At 48.0% G+C, this 22,212-nt stretch overlaps 3 protein-coding genes and 1 long non-coding RNA gene across 4 annotated transcripts; 3 read left to right on the forward strand and 1 right to left on the reverse strand.

The window, feature by feature from the left end:
- The first annotated feature begins 4,600 nt into the window (after positions 1-4,600).
- LOC122392066 lies at positions 4,601-5,275 on the forward strand. Its single transcript, XR_006258450.1, has 2 exons — positions 4,601-4,664; positions 4,848-5,275. It is a non-coding gene; the product is annotated as an uncharacterized LOC122392066 (long non-coding RNA).
- Positions 5,276-5,933: 658 nt separating this feature from the next.
- LOC122392046 (glutamic acid-rich protein-like) lies at positions 5,934-7,083 on the forward strand. The gene is made up of 2 exons (XM_043386533.1): positions 5,934-6,023; positions 6,580-7,083. Exons 1-2 carry the CDS (start codon positions 5,934-5,936, stop codon positions 7,081-7,083), a joined length of 594 nt encoding a protein of 197 aa, XP_043242468.1.
- A 2,878-nt stretch (positions 7,084-9,961) lies between these two features.
- On the forward strand, positions 9,962-13,190 carry LOC122392065. Its single transcript, XM_043386565.1, has 3 exons — positions 9,962-12,544; positions 12,728-12,818; positions 13,083-13,190. Exon 1 carries the CDS (start codon positions 9,972-9,974, stop codon positions 12,006-12,008), a length of 2,037 nt encoding a protein of 678 aa, XP_043242500.1. The 5' UTR covers positions 9,962-9,971; the 3' UTR covers positions 12,009-12,544; positions 12,728-12,818; positions 13,083-13,190.
- A 5,246-nt stretch (positions 13,191-18,436) lies between these two features.
- LOC122392059 (zinc finger protein 345-like) lies at positions 18,437-22,046 on the reverse strand. Its single transcript, XM_043386558.1, has 5 exons — positions 21,931-22,046; positions 21,643-21,753; positions 21,072-21,235; positions 19,915-20,815; positions 18,437-19,224 (listed from the first exon to the last, which is right to left on the reverse strand). Exons 2-5 carry the CDS (start codon positions 21,706-21,708, stop codon positions 18,631-18,633), a joined length of 1,725 nt encoding a protein of 574 aa, XP_043242493.1. The 5' UTR covers positions 21,709-21,753; positions 21,931-22,046; the 3' UTR covers positions 18,437-18,630.
- Between the last annotated feature and the right edge of the window lie 166 nt (positions 22,047-22,212).

Consider the following 22,212-nt stretch of genomic DNA (forward strand, 5'->3'; position numbering starts at 1 on the left):
AACTCAGTTTTTGGCAATTCTAGAACTCGTAGAGCAAAACAAAGACCACCATTAGACTCCCCGTGACGAGCTGCATCGAATGGATACCCATTTTATGCAAAAATATCAACTTTGAAATTTGACCTAATTTGACCTGACCTTGACCTGACCTTCACCAAAACGTGACCTAGGCTGGCCCCAAAGGCTGCCTAACCCACATAATCGCATTTGTCATGTAAAATGGACCATAAAACATGTATCACACGACACATTCATATTGTGACCCCCGGTGACCTGACCTCGCTGTGACCTGACCTGGTATCAGTGACCTCAGATAGCAAAGTATGTGTTTGATGAACAATATACCATCGACGGTTTTCAATAAATTACCAATTTACTCGATTTCACAGCACATTTCTTGAATTGCCTGTGAACGGTGAAAATCTGACCTTTGACCTGACCTGTGACGTCATCGGTTTGACCTAGGTCAATGAAATTTGGTCACAAGGTAGTTCCCGGGTAGGGCTATCAAACGCCGTTTGAATTTTGAAAATCGGCCGGTAACTTTCCGAGATCTTAGGGGGGGGGGGGCCGAAACGCCCCCCCCCCCCCCTACGGGTGGTAGGGTCCGCCGGTAGCCCTACGGGGCGCGGGTTAAAGGACCTCCTAAGGCCATGCATATTGCATAAGCATCACATTTGCTTCGGATATTAGTTTTGTCAGATTATGCCCGCCGGCGAAATCATTACGTGAATTTTCAATGCTTTAGGTCAGTCACCGTATGCCACATTAATCATCACACAGCTGCCTAACACCTAGCACAAAAAGCACATCATCGCGGCACCGCCACGAAGTTCTATCCAGTTTCGTTTGAAATTGATGTGCTCTCCTCGCTGCTTTCAAAGAACGTATGACCTGCCACAAAAGCCGCCCCAAACAAGGTGACCTTGGTGCTCGGATCGAGACCCGGCGGGAACTGGACGCGGTACACCTTAGTCCTACTGCGAGCCTCGTTCCTAAAGCCTCTATAAACTTTCGTAACCGAACCTACCCTCTGACCGTCGCCGCCTATTACGGGCAAGACAACATCCGCGCCACAGTGACAGCACCAACCCCAATCGCAGTCCGGTCCCGTGATGAAGAGCTTTGCATCACCGTCTGCGCTTCGCACAACAACCTTTGTATCGAATCTGAAGCAGCCTGGTTCTTGGGTTACCGCCCCTATCGGTAATCCTCCGGCAGTGACATCATATTCTCTTAGACATAAACATCTCGTCAGGGTGCCGTAACGGCTTGTTTCTGGAGTAGACAACGCGAGGACTTCTCTCTTCTCGAGGTCTTCGACGGCAAGTCGATACGCCGGGCCATCTCCACAGAGGTTGAACAACCCGCAGAAATTGCAAAAGGCCACGTCAATAGACGCGCTGAAGAGGATTTGCCCCGAGGCGGTTCGAATTAGGTACTCGTATTCAGCGAGGCGGTCGATAGTCAACTCTTCGGCGACGATGACCGGTTCAAGACCCCGCGGACACCCGGCGATTGTGGTCGGTGGTAGCAGCGGTGAGAGCCCAAAGCCTCGAGATTCTTTGAAGGCGGTCTGGTTAGAAGAGAGGTAGGCTGATCCCAGGGGAGGCGGCTGAGTAGTTGTCGGCTGATGCCTTACCATTGACCAAGACATGGTGGACGTTGATGTAGGCGGGTGAAGACACGTTCAGGACGATGAATCAGGGTAATCTTGGAATCTGGTATCCACCAAGGTCTGCCTGGATGACTGTCTGGCCACTCAGGAGAATCACGGGGGTGGTCAGGGTAGACGCTGCTGACGCAGTAGGTTACTTGAACTCTGGAAACCACCGTAGTTTTCTATAGGGCATTGTGTGTGCACACTGCGTGGGCTCTTCTTAGAAGCCTATGGAGTCCACAGTTTATAGGCACGATCACATTGTTTCAGTTATTTCCCAACCTAGTATAGCTTTCCATATTCTCTTGGCTGCCAATCACTACCGTAGGAAAGTAACAGAGTAGTAAAGTAGAGTAGTAAAGTAATCTTGAATCACCGCAATCTGCTCACAGTCCGCCAACGCCCAAGGCCGTTTACCCCAGACACCACACCCAAACTGACCAGCATGCAACACAATTGGGTCGCTGGGGACGGAGCATCGTCGGCGCCGATGCAGCGCTGGCGCCGTTGGGTCAGACCAAGGTCATGCAGTCGATTGCATCACGGTTTCGCTCCGAGCAATGGAGATAGCGGGACGTCGCATCGGCAACAGACTGAGATGGCAGCTGGCACGTGATAGCATAACATGCATTGAAGTCTATAGACAGTAAGTAGTAGCCGGTAGTAAGAGAATGGTCCGCAGTCAGCCTCGTAATGAAATCGAACACTTCATCGGTATGCTGTCGCGTAATTTTATTAGCAAGGGGTGTCAGGCGAATAAAATGAAATGCAATATCACTGCTAAGTCTGTTGTGGAGACTGACGCGTTTATGTTATAAACTGAAATAAGCTTCTATAATAGGTATATATCGTAGGGTGATGCCTTTTCTTCTAAAATCTAATATCAACATGTAAAAACTATATCCCACTGACGACCATAGCATGCTTGCTTCTTTTTTACGTTCGAACGGGAGCACTCCACACACGGACAGACATCGTACATAGAAAACTGATGTAACGGAAACCCGGCCGGAGACGGGAGATGAATTTTCCAGACCTCAGTCCTTACTGATTTTCGAACTCGGTCTTCGGCTTTGTTCGAAAATTCAGTAAGGACCTCGGTCTAAAAAAAAAATGATTTGAGTACCTACACCGGCCTCGTTCAGTATTATACCGTAGAATCCGCTCGATAAATCCTCCGAAAATAAGTCCAGCCACTTATTGTGGCCACTTGAGCTGTTCACGAATTTTCTACAAAAAGTTCGTTCATTAAGGTTTAAAAATCCAGCTACTCTGCTTGATAAAGCCACAAGGTGGAAGTTTCCGGCAGTTTGCAGTCACGTCTTCCCCATTGCAAGGGGAACGGAACGTACTGGTCCTGCTGTGAATTGTGATACACTTTTTTTAGTGAAAATAATTCTCCGGTTAAGAAAGCCACCGTTTAACAAATCCAAAGCGCCGTGTCACCAAGACGATTTATTGAGCTAATTCTACTCTACTGTGTATTATCATTGCCAGAGTGTCCTTGTGTAATCCGTGTATTATCTCTAGGTACTGTTGAGTCGATTGCGGCTGGCCTTCTTGCCGAGTCACTAGCTGTTTGTCTTGAGTTGCTTGTCATGGTGAAAGTGCTGAATGACGGAAAGGAGTGCGGGAGGGGTGATGGTGAGTCAGCACATGGCGAACAAAAGTGAAGCCACCAAGGTATTCTGGCATAGTCGGAGATGCTCGTCTCATTCATCGGTCCATTTGCGGGAACTAATAAATGTGGCGCAATTTTATAATCCGGTGTTTGGTTGTCTGAGATCAATCGGATTGAATATAAACCCTTTTTTATTGCTTGACCTCAGTTACCGACCATGCCTATGCTAAAATTTGGTACTGCTCGATATGTATTGTGGCAGGCGTCTTGTTCAGCGCTTGATAGATCCAACTTAGTGCAATTGTGAGCGTACCTAATGTAGGCGGCGCCGCTGCGGCGCGCGGCGGAACGGGGGTGCGGGCTCCCAGTCGTGCGCCGCTCCGCTGAAGCCGGCTCGCTCTTCTCTCTACCCCGGTTGCCTCCCCGCTCTGCCTGCCTGGAGAGCCGGGACTACCTCCCCTCGGTTTGCGAGTAGCATCGCCCATGGTCCTAGAGGTGGACATTTTCGTATGGCCTTTACTCTGTTTGTACTGCGATGCGATGCGATGCGATGCGATGGTTTTCGGAGGTTTAGCCTTTGTATCGGCACCTCCTTGATTTCTTAATCTTTAACTTTTACTTTGATCGATGGGTTGCATTGTTATGGTTGGTTTGTGTGGCTAGGATTCTCACTAGGGGACAGGATTGGGTGTTGGGAGGATGAAGGTCAACTAGGATGGAGAACTTTGTTTTATTTCCAGCAGTCTTCTTTTCTTCCACAGCTTAAGCAATACTTCTTTCTTTTCTTCGATATCTTCCTCCTCAAACAGAAATATCCCTAAAATATCCTTTGCATAGGGTTTCTGAAGATGCATTGATTCTTTTCTTTCTTCTTCGTAGGCTGGGCAATTCAATATAAAGTGGGCGAGGTCTTCATTTTCTGCATTGCACATCATACATCTTGTGTCCTCTTTCTTGTATCTCTTGCGCTCATTTAGAGGAAGACAGTTAGCTCTTGCCTGGAAAAATATTGTTGATGCTTGCTGGTTGTCAATAAACGTTACTTCCTTCATCTCCTTTTTCCAGACAATATACAGGGACAGAGTAGTTTTAGTTGCTGTACTTGATTTTGCTGTACTTTGCGTTTTTCCGTTGTATCATTTGTACTATATTGATTGTCGTAAACGACCAATTTGAAATGTATCGCGTGATTATTTGATAGTTTGAATATTCGATGGCTCATTGTTCGTTGGCGTATTGTTAGAAGGCAATTTCTGCAATACTTCTCAGTACTCGTTTGTTGTGTGACATGCCACCCGGCTCTATGCCCGGCCATAATTCTGGATCATTCGCGCTGATGGCGGCAGAGGCGGTCGTGTCGTGTCTGTGTTTGCGCGAGCGATGGTAAGTGGCTGAGCAGTTGTATTTCACTATGATGCGTTTAAATGTGTAATCTGTTAGCTCGTATAGATATTCTGTTGTCAATTTCATATGAGACGTTTCAGCGCCAATATGATGAAAACCGAGACTATTATACTTTGCACTAAGGTAAACGACAATGGACCTGACTGGTGTCTGGATTCGTAGATATGGCGTCGGAGATGTGAGGCTGGCTTGGAAGGATGCCTCTGGATGTATGGACGTTAGCCGCGAAGCGACCCAGAAGGCACATTTGTCGGTAGGTCACGAAATGTCACGAATGTTAGGAAAGGTCACGAAATGTCACGAATGTTAGGAAAGGTCACGAAATGTCACGATTAATTTGATGTCAGTACGCAGGGATGCTGTGTTATCTGTGGTAGGGCCCCTCACGGCCTGTTTTGGTGTATCATTTATTGGTACGTTTAAGCCCTCTTGTTTGCCCACCCCTTTCGTTTATTTTGTACGTTTGGTAACGCTTATTTATACGTCCTTTGATTTGTGTATTGTGTTTCGTTCCCAGCAACGACTGTTACTCTCGAGATCGTGTGGGCTATCCACTCAGCTCACTCGGTCCAATAAACGGTCCGTTAAGACATACTGGATTTCGACACGCTGGGTCTGGAGATGCGGCTACAGTTGCGACAAGTGTCGACAACGGCGACGAGCTGCCCACGGCAGAGTAGCGACTTCTGCAGCTACGCGTGAAGGCAGCTCGACCACCCACCGGGAGGACCTCGCAGCACGCTCACACCGGCTGGTGGCTCTGCTGGCCTCGTGAGGCGGCTGGTTTGCTGCTGCTGGCTGGTGCTGGTGAGGACTGAGTCGCCCCTGCTCATCAGTGAGTGCTCTACTTCTGCTGATATTTGGGGTAAGCGGGCTGTATGGTACTTGCAGTGGCGCAGTGACATTCTGATAAACGGTTCACAAAAACAGTGACTCTGGAGGCAAACTGGTGATCAAATGTGAACTATCTTGCAAAGTGTGTGCCTTCATGGTAAATGAGTCGAAGAGAACAGTATCTTGAGAAGCGACAGACACTTAGTGCATCAGTGTGTGATCATTTATTGTGCTGTGAGTTATGCTGAGTATGGTTTCCATTGTGTTTGTGTTCGCTGATCTACTAAGGGGTTAAGGACAACCTGTCGATTGATAGAGACTCCAGGTTAGCATTGTTGCTGGTTAGTTCCAGTTTCCAGAAGAGCTTTCTAATTTGATTTGTGGTAGTTGGTTGTGCCCAGGCTCGGTCACGAGATGGATACGCTCGGCAAACTAAGGGTTCATCAGCTGAAGGCTGAGCTGTCGAGAAGAGGTGAAGATAGTAGAGGACCTAAGGCGGTGCTGGTGAATCGTCTGGAAGACATCCTGAAAGAGGAAGGCGTTGATTTGGCAACATTTGTCACAGAGTTTGGTAGATCCGAACACACTGATCGTGTAGGCGGTGTAGGATGTGATGGTCAGACTGGTGAAGGAGCTCCGCCGCTAGATGTTCCGGAAGAGCTAGACAGAGCGGGTGTCCGTAGTCGGGAAGTCGCTCCAGGCCAGGAGGCTGGTGGGTCGCTCTCTGTTGACCACTTTGATGCGTCTGGTACCAGGCCTGGCACTGGAAGCCCTGCTGAATCGGTGAAGTCATCCCGTTCTTCGTCAACAAGGGCATCAAGCAAGGCCACAGTTGCTTCAGAACGGGCCTTCGAGGCAGCAAGAAGAGCGGGACTGCATGCTAAGGCAGCGGCGTTGAGGAAAAAGCATGAGCTCGAAGACATGCAAGAGCAGTTGAGAAGAAGGAAAGAGGAACTGGAAATTCAAGCTGAACTGGATGAAAGCCTGGCAAGGGAAGGTGTATTGGCTCAGTTTGATAAGGAAGAAACCTTCAAGAGAATTGAGACATTAACGCCACAAGAACAAGAAAACAGAACACAAAAACAAGAAGAAAGAAGAACACAAGAACAAGAAGAAAGAAGAACACAAGAACAAGGAGAAAGAAGAACACAAGAACAAGAAGGAAGAAGGACACAAGAAGAAGAAGAAGAAAGAGCACATGATCAAAGAAGAACGCGTGTTCAAGAAAGAGCACAAGAACCAAGAAGAACACGTGTACAAGAAGAAAGAGCACAAGAACCAAGAAGAACACGTGTACAAGAAGAAAGAGCACAAGATCCAAGAACACGTGTACAAGAAGAAAGAGCACAAGATCCAAGAACACGTGTACAAGAAGAAAGAGCACAAGATCCAAGAACACGTGTACAAGAAGAAAGAGCACAAGAACCAAGAAGGACACGAGTACAAGAAGAAAGAGCATACGAACAAGGAAGAAAAGCACAAAATCAAGAAAGTGAACGAAGGAGAGCAAGCAGGGATGAGCCTGGAGCTCAGCAGCACGGGGACTCCACACAGGCTCTCCTAGCCCATCTGGAAAGAAGTCAGCTGCCCAAGGCTGAGATACCGATATTCACTGGAGACGTTACGAAGTACAGATCTTTTATACGTGCATTCGACAGTCGGATCTCCTCCAAAACTGATGACGACGAAGAAAAGCTGTACTTTCTCGAGCAATATACAAGTGGTAAGCCACAGGACATAATCAGGGGCTGCCTGCACATGACGACTGGATCGGGCTACCTGGAAGCCAGGAGACTCCTTGATCGGAGGTACGGAGACGAGGACTCAATCACAAGTGCGTTTGTGGATATGCTTGTGGAGTGGCCACAAGTAAAACCAGGAGATCTGGAAGGAATGGATCGTTTGTCACTGACGCTGAGGTCTTGCAACAACGTAATGAGTGGAATATCACCCGGAGCAAGGGAGACAGACCACCCAAAGACCATGCGGAAAATCATCGAGAAGCTGCCCTACAACCTGCAGGACCAGTGGCGCCGCCTAGCGGACCATATCCATGAACAGGAGCACAGACGAGCGCGCTTTGAGGATATCGTCGACTTTGTCGAGAGAGAAGTAAGGATCCAGACGAACCCGATGTTTGGTCGTCAGCACAATGTCAGCAGGACAAGAGAACAGGAAGGTCAGCGGAGAAAGGTTCAAACTGTATCGGCAACAGTCATCGAGCCAGGAGCTCAGCAGCGGCGGGGATCGCTCAAGTGTTTGTTCTGTTCAAAGGCACATTACCTCGACCAATGTGAAGAGTTCAGAGGAAGGGCACCTCATGAGAAGAGTGCCTTCATCAGAGAGCAGGGACTTTGTTTTGGGTGCCTCTGCAAGGGTCACCTGGTGAGGGAATGTGCGAAGAGAAGGACCTGCTCAATCTGCAGACTCCGTCATCCAACAGCACTGCACAACGACAGACCACCGCCAGAGCACGGTGTTCGAATCGTCTCTGACGGCCATGCAGGTAGTGAAGTGCCGCAGAACCCGAGTCAAGTCGTAACAAATGGCAGAGTGAAGCTGAGGAGCTCTTCCAAGACGTGTGCTGACTCGTCATCTACTATGATGTCTATCGTACCCGTGAAGATGTGGACTGATGGTGGCCAGAAAGTAGAGACGTACGCGTTTCTTGACGGAGGCAGTTCAGCGACGTTCTGCTCGGAGTCTTTGCTGAAGCAGATCGGAGCTGTTGGCGAAAACGTTAAGCTCTCAATGACTACCGCGTCAGTTGACAATCAGCAAGTGGACAGTCGTGTGATAAAGGGAGTCAAGATATCGGATCTGGGTGGAAGTACGTGCATTGCGATGCCTCCGATGTACACTCTCAGCACAATTCCTGTGAAACTAGAAGACATGGCGTCAAGCGAGGATCTAAACCAGTGGGTTCACTTGCAGGGCATCGATTTGGCGCGGATCGATGCTGAAATTGGTCTCCTGATAGGTAGCAACTGTCCTCAGGCGCTCCAGCCGCTAGAGGTAAGACGAAGTGAAGATGGTGGGCCGTTCGCGCTTCGGACTGAGTTAGGATGGGTGGTGCAGGGCCCAAGACGCGTTTGTCAGAACGAGAACGACAGAGTAAGAGTGAATCGTATCAGGGTTGTCAATGAGAGCTCCGATCTCCATCGCAGTTTCATGGCTTTGTACAACCAGGATTTCGAAGACCATGGTAGTGCTGTGGACGTCGGTCTGTCTAGAGAGGACCAGCAGTGGCTCAAGAAGGTGGAGACTGGAGTGCGCTTCATCAATGGGCACTACGAGTTACCAGTCCCCCTCAGAGACGAGCAGGTGTTTCCTAACAACAGACAGCAAGCAGAGCAGCGCGCCCAAGGTCTAAAGAAGCGGATGCTGCGTGATGAGAAGTATCTGAGGGACTACAGCGGGTTCGTCAGTGAGCTGATTGGGAAGGACTACGCGGAAAAGGTGTCCAGAGAGAGTTTGGACGCCTGCTGGGGTAGAACGTGGTATATTCCACACCACGGTGTCTACCACCCAGCGAAACCGGACAAAATCAGAGTAGTTTATGACTGCTCAGCGAGCTACCGAGGTGTGTCTCTCAACGATCGACTGCTTCAGGGGCCCAACTTGACCAGCTCACTTATCGGAGTGCTGCTGCGGTTCCGTCAGGAACCCTTCGCCATCATGGGAGATGTTGAAAAGATGTTCTACCAAGTTCGAGTTGCTGACAGAGACAGAAGTCTGCTACGATTCCTCTGGTGGCCCGACGGCGACTTATCTCGACAGTTGGAAGACTACCAAATGAACGTTCACCTGTTTGGTGCGACGTCGTCGCCATCCTGCGCGAACTTCGCGCTGCGAAGGACGGCTCAGGACTACGGAGGGCTTTATCGACCGGAGGTAGCAAGGTGCATACAGAGGAACTTCTACGTTGACGACTTTCTCAAGTCTGCGTCAACTGAGGACGAAGCAGCAGGGCTCGCGCTGGAAGTTCGTGAGTGCTGTGCCAGAGGAGGTTTCAGGTTAACGGGTTTTGTCAGCAACAGCTCAAGGGTGATGTCATGTCTCCCTGAAACAGATCGTGCTCCGGGTCACAAAATGGACCTCACTAAAGGTGTGCTGTCTCCGCAGAGAGCTCTAGGAGTACAGTGGGATGTCGATCATGACACACTCAGCTTCAGAGTGGAGGTACAGCGTGGTCCAGCCTCGAGGAGAGGAATCTTGTCCACTGTGAGTGCCATGTATGACCCCTTGGGATTTGGAGCTCCATTTTTGTTGCCAGCAAAAGTGTTGCTTCAGGACCTGTGCAGATTACAGCTGGGTTGGGATGATCCAATTCCCTGCTCTCATCTCCAGCGGTGGAATCAGTGGTGTGAAGAGCTTGCAGACCTTCGAGATTTTTCCGTTCCGAGAAGCGTCGCCCCACTGCATGGTGAGGTTCGGAGTCGCCAGCTGCACATGTTCGCAGATGCGAGTGAAGTCGGGTATGGAGCAGTTGGGTACGTTCGAGTAGAGGACGCTGCGGGAAGGATTACGACATCCCTACTGATGAGCAAGTGCCGTGTAGCCCCATTGAAGACCTGCTCCATCCCTCGCCTGGAGTTGACGGCTGCCGCTCTGGCAGTACAATTGAGCACTCAAATACTCTCCGAGACAGATCTGCATTTCGATGAGGTGTGTTTTTGGACCGATAGCGTCTCAACGCTCCGCTACATACAGAACGTCACATCTCGCTTCCAGACGTTCGTGGCCAACAAGTTAGCCGTCATACATGATGGCTCAAGTCCTAACCAGTGGCGATACGTCCCTTCAGAGCTGAATCCGGCAGACAGCTTATCCCGTGGTCAGTCAGGACCAGCGTTTCTTGCATCTCGCTGGGTTCTTGGCCCAGCGTTCCTCGAGAGCGCCGCCTGTGAATGGCCGGATCAGGCACAAGTCCAACAGCTTCAGGGCAGTACAGAGGAGCTTGAGATCAAGAAAAGCGTAGTCAGCGCCACCACAGCTACAGAAGGTAATGACTACACTGCACAGCTGCTGAACAGCACAAGTGACTGGTTCAAGCTGAAGAAACGTGTCGCATGGGTGCTTCGGTGGAAGCAGCTGCTGCAGAAGAGAGTAGCCGGCAGGAAGGAGTCCGGTACACGTGATGAAGATCTTCTTTCACCTAGGCTGTCCGTACAAGAACTTGAGATGGCAGAAGCTGCGATTCTGAGACATGTTCAAGAACAGGCGTTTCCTGAAGAAATGTCCGGTTCAGTAAGGAAGTCGAGCCGTTTGTTCCGTCTGAATCCTTGTGTGGTTGACGGAACTCTACGAGTCGGAGGACGGCTCGTAAACGCTCAGATTCCAGACGCTGCAAAACATCAGCTGATTCTTCCCAAGAATGGTCACGTCACTGACCTCATTATACGGGACATGCACGAGAGAAAGGGACATTCTGGAAGGGAACATGTCCTGGCTGAGTTGCGCAGAAGGTTCTGGATTGTGTCTGGAAGCTCCGCAGTACGCAGAGTTCTGTCAAGATGCGTTAGATGTCGAAAGATTCAGGGTTCGGTGGTGACACAGCAGATGTCGAACCTACCGGAAGACAGAACGGCGCCAGATGGTGGAGTTTTCAGTCGAGTTGGGACCGATTATTTTGGTCCGTTCTATGTCAAGGTGGGACGAAAGCAGATGAAGAGATATTGTGTGCTTTTCACGTGTCTCGCAACTCGGGCTATTCACATCGAGGTGTGCGAAACCCTAGATACAAGCTCTTTCATTAATGCTCTTCGCAGATTCCAGGCTCGGAGAGGTCAAGTGAAGTTTATCAGGTCTGACAATGGGACGAATTTCACAGGCGCTGAGAGAGAGCTGAGAGAAGAAGTCCGCAAGCTGCAAGAGAAAAGCGTTCATGACTGCTTACTGAAGGAGGGGATCACGTGGAAGTTCACCCCTCCAGGTGCCTCATCGCAAGGAGGTATATGGGAGAGACAAGTTCGGAGCATCAGGAAAGTCCTGAATGCGCTCCTCAGGGAGCAGACGATGACTGACGAGTCGCTCCGCACGCTTCTATGCGAAGTGGAGGCTGTGCTCAACAGTAGACCTCTAACGACGGTATCAAGTGACCCAGCTGATCTGCAGCCTCTCACCCCCAACGACCTGCTACTACTGCGTGGTGGTCCGGTGCCAGACGGCATCTTCAGCGAGAGGGACAGCTGCTTTGGTCGAAGGTGGAAGCAGGTGCAATATCTCGCCGACCTGTTTTGGAAGCGTTGGGTAAAGGAATACCTGCCACTTCTTCAGCAGCGCCAGAAGTGGGTCAGAACACGGAAGAACCTCTCTGTTGGTGACGTTGTTTTGGTCGTTGACGTTAACAGCCCGCGATGTCGATGGCCTCTCGGACGCGTATTGGGGGTGTTTCCGGACAGCGAGGGTCTTGTGCGTTCCGCTATGGTGAAAACGGCAAGCAGCGTCTTGAAGAGGCCGATCTCGAAGTTAGTGTTTCTCATGTAGAATAAGTAATGTGACGCACATGGTGCGCACATGGGGGCGGGTGTAGGCGGCGCCGCTGCGGCGCGCGGTGGAACGGGGGTGCGGGCTCCCAGTCGTGCGCCGCTCCGCTGAAGCCGGCTCGCTCTTCTCTCTACCCCGGTTGCCTCCCCGCTCTGCCTGCCTGGAGAGCCGGGACTACCTCCCCTCGGTTTGCGAGTAGCATCGCCCATGGTCCTAGAGGTGGACATTTTCGTATGGCCTTTACTCTGTTTGTACTTGATTTTGCTGTACTTTGCGTTTTTCCGTTGTATCATTTGTACTATATTGATTGTCGTAAACGACCAATTTGAAATGTATCGCGTGATTATTTGATAGTTTGAATATTCGATGGCTCATTGTTCGTTGGCGTATTGTTAGAAGGCAATTTCTGCAATACTTCTCAGTACTCGTTTGTTGTGTGACGTGCCACCCGGCTCTATGCCCGGCCATAATTCTGGATCATTCGCGCTGATGGCGGCAGAGGCGGTCGTGTCGTGTCTGTGTTTGCGCGAGCGATGGTAAGTGGCTGAGCAGTTGTATTTCACTATGATGCGTTTAAATGTGTAATCTGTTAGCTCGTATAGATATTCTGTTGTCAATTTCATATGAGACGTTTCAGCGCCAATATGATGAAAACCGAGACTATTATACTTTGCACTAAGGTAAACGACAATGGACCTGACTGGTGTCTGGATTCGTAGATATGGCGTCGGAGATGTGAGGCTGGCTTGGAAGGATGCCTCTGGATGTATGGACGTTAGCCGCGAAGCGACCCAGAAGGCACATTTGTCGGTAGGTCACGAAACGTCACGAATGTTAGGAAAGGTCACGAAATGTCACGAATGTTAGGAAAGGTCACGAAATGTCACGATTAATTTGATGTCAGTACGCAGGGATGCTGTGTTATCTGTGGTAGGGCCCCTCACGGCCTGTTTTGGTGTATCATTTATTGGTACGTTTAAGCCCTCTTGTTTGCCCACCCCTTTCGTTTATTTTGTACGTTTGGTAACGCTTATTTATACGTCCTTTGATTTGTGTATTGTGTTTCGTTCCCAGCAACGACTGTTACTCTCGAGGTCGTGTGGGCTATCCACTCAGCTCACTCGGTCCAATAAACGGTCCGTTAAGACATACTGGATTTCGACACGCTGGGTCTGGAGATGCGGCTACACCTAATAATATAATATGGACATGACCCTCATAAAGTCATCTGATGGGTTCCTACACCCTCGAAGAACTGGTGCTTTTCTCATTCATCAATTTCATGTTCAAAGGTAAATAGGGTTTTGATAATTATCGATTATAGCACATCAACTTAACAAGCATCAACATCCACTAGATGTGCATGCAACAGCAGACCCAACATTCGTTGAACAATTCAAGCAACGTACTGCCGGCTAGAACAAAGATAATATTGTCATACTGCGATGACACATCTCTAGGTCACACATCCCTCTGCTTTTATTTACGCATCTAATTTTATAGTTTGAAAAAGAAGGGACGATCATAAGTACCTAACGGTAGAACTCATAAAATGCTCGGGGCTCTCTGAACGAAAATCATGCGAGGAGACTTCAGTAAAGCCACGTGGACTGAACACACATTCGCGTGCATGAAGAGTGAAGACTGAAGAGTCCTAAGCTGAGCAGCAGTGTTCCGTTAAAGCTCTCGGTCTAACGACATGCCTAAGCATCACATTTGTTTTTGGTGTCGACTTTTCACACTATCTCCACCCGCGAAACCATTCCGTGAACATTTAATGTCTTAGGTCTTCACGGTATGTATGTATACCACATTTATCTTAACACAACTACCCAACACTGATCACAAGGGACACATCACCACCACAAACTGTTATCCAGTTTCATCTTACACATTCTCTTCGTTGCTCTCAAAGAACGTGTGGCCCGCCACGAAAACTGCCCCAAACAAGGTCGCTTTGGTGATCGGATCGAGACCCGACGGAAACTTCACCCTGTACACCTTACCCCTACTGCAAGTCTCCTTCATACATCCTCTCCAAACATTTGTCACCGAACCTAACCGCTGGCCATCGCCTCCAACCACGGGCAAGATAACATCCGAGCAGCAGCACCACCCGGAACTGCAGTCCGGTCCCGTGATGAAGAGCTTTGCATCACCGTCTGCGCTACGCACGCCGATCTTTGTCTGGAAACTAAAGCAGCCGGGTTCTTCAGTAACAGCACCTATATGTAACCCTCCTCCAGCAGTTACATCATACTCTTCTAGACATTGTAAACAGCTCGTCAAGGCGCCATAACGGCTTGTTTCTGGCGGAGACAACGTGAGGACTTCTCTTTTCTCGAGGTCTTCGACGACAAGTCGATACGCCGGGCCATCTCCACAGAGGCGTATCCCGCAGCAATTGCAACAAGCCACGTCAATCGACGCGCTGAAGAGGATCTGCCCCGATGCGGTTCGAACTGTGTACTCGTCTTCAGAGAGGCGCTCGATGGTCAACTCTTCGGCGACGATGACCGGTTCAAGACCTCGCGGACACCCGGCGATTGTGGTCGGTGGTGGCAGCGGTGAGGGTCCAAAGACTGAAGATTCTTGGAAGGCGCTCTGGTCCGAAGAAAGGTAGGCTGATCCCAAGGGAGGCGGCTGAGAAGTTGTCGGCTCAGGACTTACTATTGACCAAGGCATGGTGGACTCTGAGTAGGCGGGTGAAGATGCGTTCAGGTCGATGAATCAGGTACCCACCAAGGCCTGCCTGGATGATTGTTCAGATAGGACAATGACAGGCGTAGTCCGTGCCAGTTCTACGTTTAGCGTAGACTTCGATCTTCACTTGACGGAGGTTACTCGAACGCTGGAAACCACCGTATTGTACACTGTGCAGCCTGTAAACTCTGTGCGCTCTTCTTCTTTAGAGTATAACGAGTCTTCATAATCAATAGACACGATCGACACGCTTCAGTTATTTCCCAACCTCACATGGCTTTCCATATTTCCTCAGCTGCAAGTCACCGCAATCTACTCACAGTCCACCAACGTCCAAGACCGTTTACCCCAGACACCACAACCGAACTGACCAACAGGCAGTAGGCACTACACCTGTATCGGTGGCGACGTAGCATCGTCGGTGCCGATACGTCGCTAGCATCGTTCGCCTGGCAAAATCAATTGCGCCACGGCTTCGCTCCGAGCAACGGAGGTACCGGGATGACGTATTGCACGGACTGAAATGGCTAGTGGCACGTGATAAAAAGAAAGCTCTGAAGTCTTATCGGTGTTGGAGGTTTCTAGGTTAGTGATATTGCAAATCCATTAGACAAGGCGTACGTTCGACGAAAAAAAAAGAAGAACAAGCTCCCTGTAATGTTACCTTGTTACCACACCAGTGAAACATTTAGCAGAAGATCGTAATATAAAGTGGACTTGCGCTTTTGCATACCTAATACCTACATTATACAACTTCTTTAGAAAGTCAAACGACAGCGTCAGATAGGCATCGACGCTCGACAATATCGCTAAGCTTGACGTGAAAAACCAAGAAGGGAAGCATATGTTTTTTAAAGTATCGGCAATAACTAAAAGAGCTAATAATAATAATAATATATTTACCCAGTCGGCTTCTTTGGCTCGGCCGGAACAAGTTTGAATGAAACACCATCTGGAATGATATTAATGGGGCAAGGGTTTATAATCTCCGTTCCCTCACTACATTGACTAAGCCCCGTGGCACAATATTTGTGTACCGGTTGCTATGGTTGCATGTCAGCGACGTAATTCACGAACCAACCATAATCAACTAGCAGTTGTGATGGACAGAGTCCATTGGACGCATCGATCGACCATCTGATGCATGGCAGCCCGTCCCAAGCACATCAACCAGGACATTGTTGGTCAGCATGGCCCTAGACGTTGATTGGACAATAGTTATTGTATGACGAACTCTCTAAGGTAGGTACGAGACCGGTTATTGTTCGGTGTAGTCTATGGCTGGTGGCGGAAAGCACAGTGTATGGAAATAATGTCACATTTACTAGCACTGTGCTAAACGAGGAGCTGCTTTTATAAAGACACTCATTCCTGCTGGTTTCAATGCGATCTTTGAGCATAGCCAGCTAAAGTTTGATAAAGTACGTCGGCGAACTTGGTGAATCGATTATTTATCAATGCTAAATCCATTCCGCCGTCCAAACTTGAAGGTCGAGCAATCGCACCGAAATTGCGGTCAGAGAAATAGAACATCCAGTAATGATGAACGAGATGATTAAATGCAGGATATCAGAAGGCGAATCAATACAAAAGCAGCGTGAGCTCGTCAGTTCTATATTTGGTCAGCTATGAGCTTCGGAGAAACTAGTACCTAGACATCAGCCTAATTGCCAAAATGAGCGGTGCGTACACACAGACTACATGCAATTGAGCTTGTATTTTGAAACAACCATGGGTATTTTATGCTTCAAATGCAAAGTTCAAACTCCAAACGATCGTAAATGAAATACGGGCATTGCTTCACTTTATTTGACGCAAAAAATAAAATATTGATGAAGCCCTAATCAAATAATGTCCCTATATTGGTGAATGTCAATTCGAAAACGAGAGTACGCGTGATCTGGTTTATGATGAAAAACATGGAAAATATGCAAACTTTATAGCTTTTTGTTTTAACAGCCAAATACATAGTCGAAATCACATATTACAGAGAGCACGGGATAGTGATGATTTTAAAATTAGTTTTACCGGTAGGACAGAGCAGTGGTTCAACAACTTTGCCATCACAAGCCTTCCTAGAAATGAATCATGACACTCCCCTACCGAGAAACCCTCCTTCAACGGGCGTAAAGCCTAACAGACTCACAAAGCCTCCAGTAAGGCACATCTCAAATCACGTAACAATGTTTAACAAATATTGTTAAATAGCTTACGAAACTGAGTGCAGCGCAATGGACCCGCACATTCACATACACAATCATAATCAAATCACAAAAAAGTTGTACACAGACACACATTAGCAATACGCTTTCGATATGTAAAGAGATAGGCTGCAAACCGTGCGTCAAAGGCACAAGAGTCGCATTACATGTCATACTATCAAAAATAGTGTCTGAGGTAAATCACAGCACAACTTCTTCACAAAAAAGGATCATACTACACCATCCGTAATTTAAACACACACAAAAATGACGCTACAAAGTGGGAAATTATAAAAGGTGGCGTACTGACCAACTGCCTTGGTTGATATGTGCGCAAACAATTGATGACAAATATCTGTCCACAATAGTTGCAATGGAATTCCCCAGTACCCCGTCACTCAAATTTAATGGACATAGCTAAGTAGCTAGAGGCACTGCTTAGCACATAAATGCTTCCATGTTCCTGAGTAAAAAAAAAAAATCTTCCTATAATTCCATCTCGCTTCTGCTGCAAATACATTTTTGATGCAACAAATCACTATAAGTAGCTTAATAGTATAGGAATGTTTCTTGGATCTTAACTGATGTAGTACAAATCTCCAAAGCAAGTTAAGCATTTCTTTAACTCTTTCTAAAAGTGGCGCGATAGTAGGGTAGCCTGGGGCAAGACGCCCCAGATAATTTATGTAGCAAAATATAAATTTTGTCCCACATCACCTGGAAGGCCAAATTTGTGCTCAATGCGTTCTTTGGACATTTTACTTTAAATTGCACCCCTCAAATTCATTCACTTATGATCGGACTCCAAGCTAGGAAGTGATTTGTAAAGCAACTGCAAATGGGGCATTTTGCCCCAGCCCCAGGGCAAAACGCCCCACGGCCTGGGGCAAGTAGCCCCATACTTTAGATTAAAGATTTAACATGGTAGTTGGCTAAATCTTATGTGAGAGGTCCGTTAGACCTCTGGAGGCACGGCACTGAAGTTAGCACATTCCATCCTGTCAGGTGTTCAGCTGTGACACTATTGTATGAGCAGGTTTTTCACCTACCTCATAAGACCAAATAATAAATTATTGCAATGCAAACGTTAACAAAATACTTCCTTTGCCATCCAGTTGCTGAGAAAAATACACATAAAGGCATAGAAACTTACTGTTCGCCAGAGCCCGAACATTAGAAAGTGAGTAGCCCGAACAACACATGAGGTAAAACGCCCCAGGGGCTTTTTGCCCCGCGACCTACTGGGGCGTTTTACCCCATCACGTAGTTCGGTCAGAGAACAACGCCTTGCACTCCAGCAAGACATAATTTAACACGAATCAACCCGGCATGATAAGCGTTAGACAATAATTGTTCAACACACATAAAAGTCGTTAACCTGATGTGGACCATAAAAGAACGCCATGATACATAATCTGACAACAAAACATAAAAATCACTCAAAAAACACATTTTTGGCTATATCTCCCGAAAGAGTTATCACAATTTCTTTCCAGTCTGCTCATATAATGATCATATAGTGCACGTTTTATAGAAGAGATGATGTTTCCCCAGAACTCTGCCAGTTCCGCGAAACATCGGTGAGGCGTTTTACCTCGGCGGGGCGACTTGCCCCGGTCTACCCTACGGATTTCGGAGAATGAACGATCGCATGAGATCACTTAATTGATTTAACGTATTTAATCTCGTTCAGGCTAGTTAAACCCTTTCAGTCACAATCAAAAGTAATTAAAAAGCGCCGTATGCGCCTCATATAGCATTCCTTGCGTCAAAACTGAAGAATCTGGCATCATTTCGACAGCCGACATCTCTTGAGCCTGCAGCTCACTAACAGTTCCCGGGTCTGCCACTGTGGCGCTAGTATCGCTATACTCCTGTCCAACGCTCTCCGCTTCCTTCCACTGCTCCGACGTCCAAATGGAACCACCGACCTCGATCTGAACTCCACCTTGATCGAAATCAGAAGCGCTTTGACCTGAAGCAGACCCTTCCGCGTTTCTTTCCACAATCGCCTCGAGCGACTGCTGTGTATCTCCTGACGCACCGGAGCTCACGCCTTGCCCTTCCGTCGCCCGGTCCACCCCATCACACCGTGCAGCAGTCACAGGCGCCACCTCAGCAGCACTGTACTTCAGATTCTCCGCACCAACTCTCTCCACGTCCGCAGCATGCTTGTTGGAGTAGTGTCGCTTCAGCTTCTGCTTGTCCTTGTAGTCTGTGCCGCAGAACTGGCAGCGGAACGGCATCTCGCCCGTGTGGACGCGGAGGTGCCGAAGCCACACAGAACGCGTGATGAATTGGCGGCCGCACACCTGAGGCGCATGCGCAGAAAATCGTCAGTGGAGTAAGAATGGAAGGAACTCGATGCAAAACCAGGAAAAGCACCTCATGGTGATCAAGAGCGGACTGGTGACGATCAGGAGTAGGGTGACAATCCGGAGCAGATTGAAGAGATTGGAAGCGGATTGGTGACGACTTCGAACTTCGAAGCGGGGAGCGAGTGACTGGAATGATTCTCCTTAGTCTTGGAGACTCACCAACGATTCAGGACTCACCCACTGAGTGCCGACTAGTTAGTCTCTTGATGAAGGATACCAGGAAACAAGACAGCAGGTCAAGCGGAGTGAAATAATAACGCTCCAGGATGCTGACGTCGAAGACTCCTCCTTTTGGTGGAGGAGCGATTTAAAGGAGACGACGGAACAGGGACAATTTGAACCGATGCTAGGAAGGAAATGAATCAATGCATATTGCAAAGGGGCATATCGATCGAGAAAAAATACATCCATCATCCAGCATCTGTGATGATATTACAAACATTTTTACAGTCCCTTTCAAGTTTCAACAATTCAACGAAAGAAACTAACTAAATGAATGACAAAACAGTACATCCAGCTACATCACGGGAAACCTGTGGTTGCAATGACCGAAGAGCCCAAACCTCCCCACCATTTAATGATCCCTGCCCCTCTGCTGATCCGTACAACCCGCTGTGGACTCACCTGACACTGAAAGGGTCGCTCCCCGCTGTGGTGCCTCCTCGTGTGGAACCGCAGCGCCGTGCTCGTTTTGTACGTCACTCCACACAGCTCACACATGTAGCTCTTCCCGGCTCCGTGCGCCCTTTCGTGGCGCTTCAGGCTCTGCTCACAGGTAAACGTCTTCTCACAGACTGCACACTTGGAGCGCGGTTCGCGCGGAACGCTCGCGCCATCTGATGTGTCTCCCGCGCGTGGCTCGGGATGGTTGGCACGCTGATGACGCAGAAGTCCCGCCCGACTGAGGAATCCCGTGCCACACTTTGCGCACAGATGAGGCCTCGTATCGCCATGGGTGTGACGATGGTTTGCCAGTTCGTGGGGGAAGAAGAACGCTGCTGGACAAAGCGAGCAGCGATGGCGACGGTCACCCGCGTGACGGCGGAGGTGGGTGGAAAGGTCGCTCGATTTGGCGAAAGAGCGAGAGCACAAGGTACATGGGAACGGTCGTTCACCCGAATGCTGTCGCTGATGGTCCCGTAAATACCGTGCCGTTACAGATTTTCCGCAGATCGGGCACGGAAGCCTTCTCGCGGTGCTCGCGGGCTTTCCGGACTTATTGGCGGGTATGTCCTGTCTTCCCGATGATGCCATTGATGGTTGAGTTGAGGTCATGGTTGATGTGTTTGAAGACGATGAGCCATTTCTTGCTACTTCAGTGACACCTTCATGTGCCTCATTCCCTTCGTGTAGGGAATGAGTAGATGACAATGTAGTTTGCACTGTCATGGAATGTTGAGTTGTCTGGTTACTGGCTGTTGAGGTCGCTGGATCTGATACAGGTAGTTGGGATGATAATGGCAAAGAGCAGCTGCCATTGTGATTGTCGAGTGACACCTGGGTGATTCCATCATATTTCACTGGCCTGAAAAAAAATGAGATGTCTGTTAGAATAGATGCACTTGAATACAACCAAGAAATCAGGAACAAAAAGTTAAAACAGGTTAAGCATTAAGTTAAAAGACATATACCAAACCTATTGTTGAATCTTTAAGAGTTATATGAATATAAGATTCAACATTCAAGGAGAGAACCCTTCCCAAAATATAATGGGTTCAGAAATAGACACAAAAAGAAGAGCTGCGAGAAAGACAAAGAACAGAAATCACCTGTTAACCTACCTGTACACACTCAAAATAGCCTCCTTGAGCTGACCCAGTCTCTGCTGCAGTGATCCAGCCTCTGACAGGATGTGATGGCACCTCTGACACAGGAAGCAAGAGGACATGTTGGCAGGCTCCAGATCCTGTCCCAGGAGTCCAGCCAAGACTGGCAGCAAGCAGGCCTGGAAAATGAAGGGTTATTGATAGTGCCTACCCTGTGGTCAGTTCACAGTTGGAAGGCACAACAATTGATTGAAAGTATTTCTTGACATATTTTCAGGCATGAATTCAAACTCGATTGGACCGAATAAAAAAAAAAACAGTGATCTATATTGTTGAACAAAAATTAATGTTTGACTATGGTCATTGCCAGTTATGAATTAGTTTTAAAATATAGGTGCTTACCTACTCATTTCCTTGTTCATTTATTACAACAGGTACGTAAGGCCATTACAAAACACTGAAAAAATCATGCTTTAAAATATTGAAAGAAGTACCCAGGAGAACACTGCAACCTAGGTTATTGTTTCATCAAAATGTGATACACAATAGCAGTGTAAGACCATTCCATCCATGACTGCAGACTTACATTATTTTCCTCGTATTGTTGAGGCTCGGCAACACCGCAAACTAGACATTCTTCAGCTGCATTCATATTGAAAGTATATACAGAAGGAAATTCATAGAACTGTCACCAATGCTGAAAATAAAGGCAGTCATTATTATCACACACACAGTAGCTGAAGCCACAGTTAGGCATGAAATGATGCAGGTAATAGGTACTTAATTAGTCAATGCTAGCAAAGAGGGAAGTTAAATTAAAAACGACATTCCATGTAGGTACCTTTACACTTAATTATGAATAAGTTTGACTTACCATGATAAGGTATACAAAAAAAAAACTTTAATTCAGGGAATATCTATGCCGTTCTACCATTCATCATTGAATGTTTCGGACGTGTTTCCGTTTCATTAAAGAGCTCAGTGGGTTTCACACATTGCATACATTAGTGGCGCAAAGAGCAAACTTTATTTTCGTTCAGTGATATTTTCTTTATTGATTTGATGACGTCATAAGTTTTGAATGAGCGGTGAACCGATTATGGCAGCTTTTTGACCCTTTTTAGCCATAATTTATCCTGCAATGCTGCGGAAAATA

This window comes from Amphibalanus amphitrite, unplaced genomic scaffold (assembly GCF_019059575.1).
Source record: "Amphibalanus amphitrite isolate SeventyFive unplaced genomic scaffold, NRLGWU_Aamphi_draft 000467F_arrow, whole genome shotgun sequence".
Classification (NCBI taxonomy): domain Eukaryota; kingdom Metazoa; phylum Arthropoda; class Thecostraca; order Balanomorpha; family Balanidae; genus Amphibalanus; species Amphibalanus amphitrite.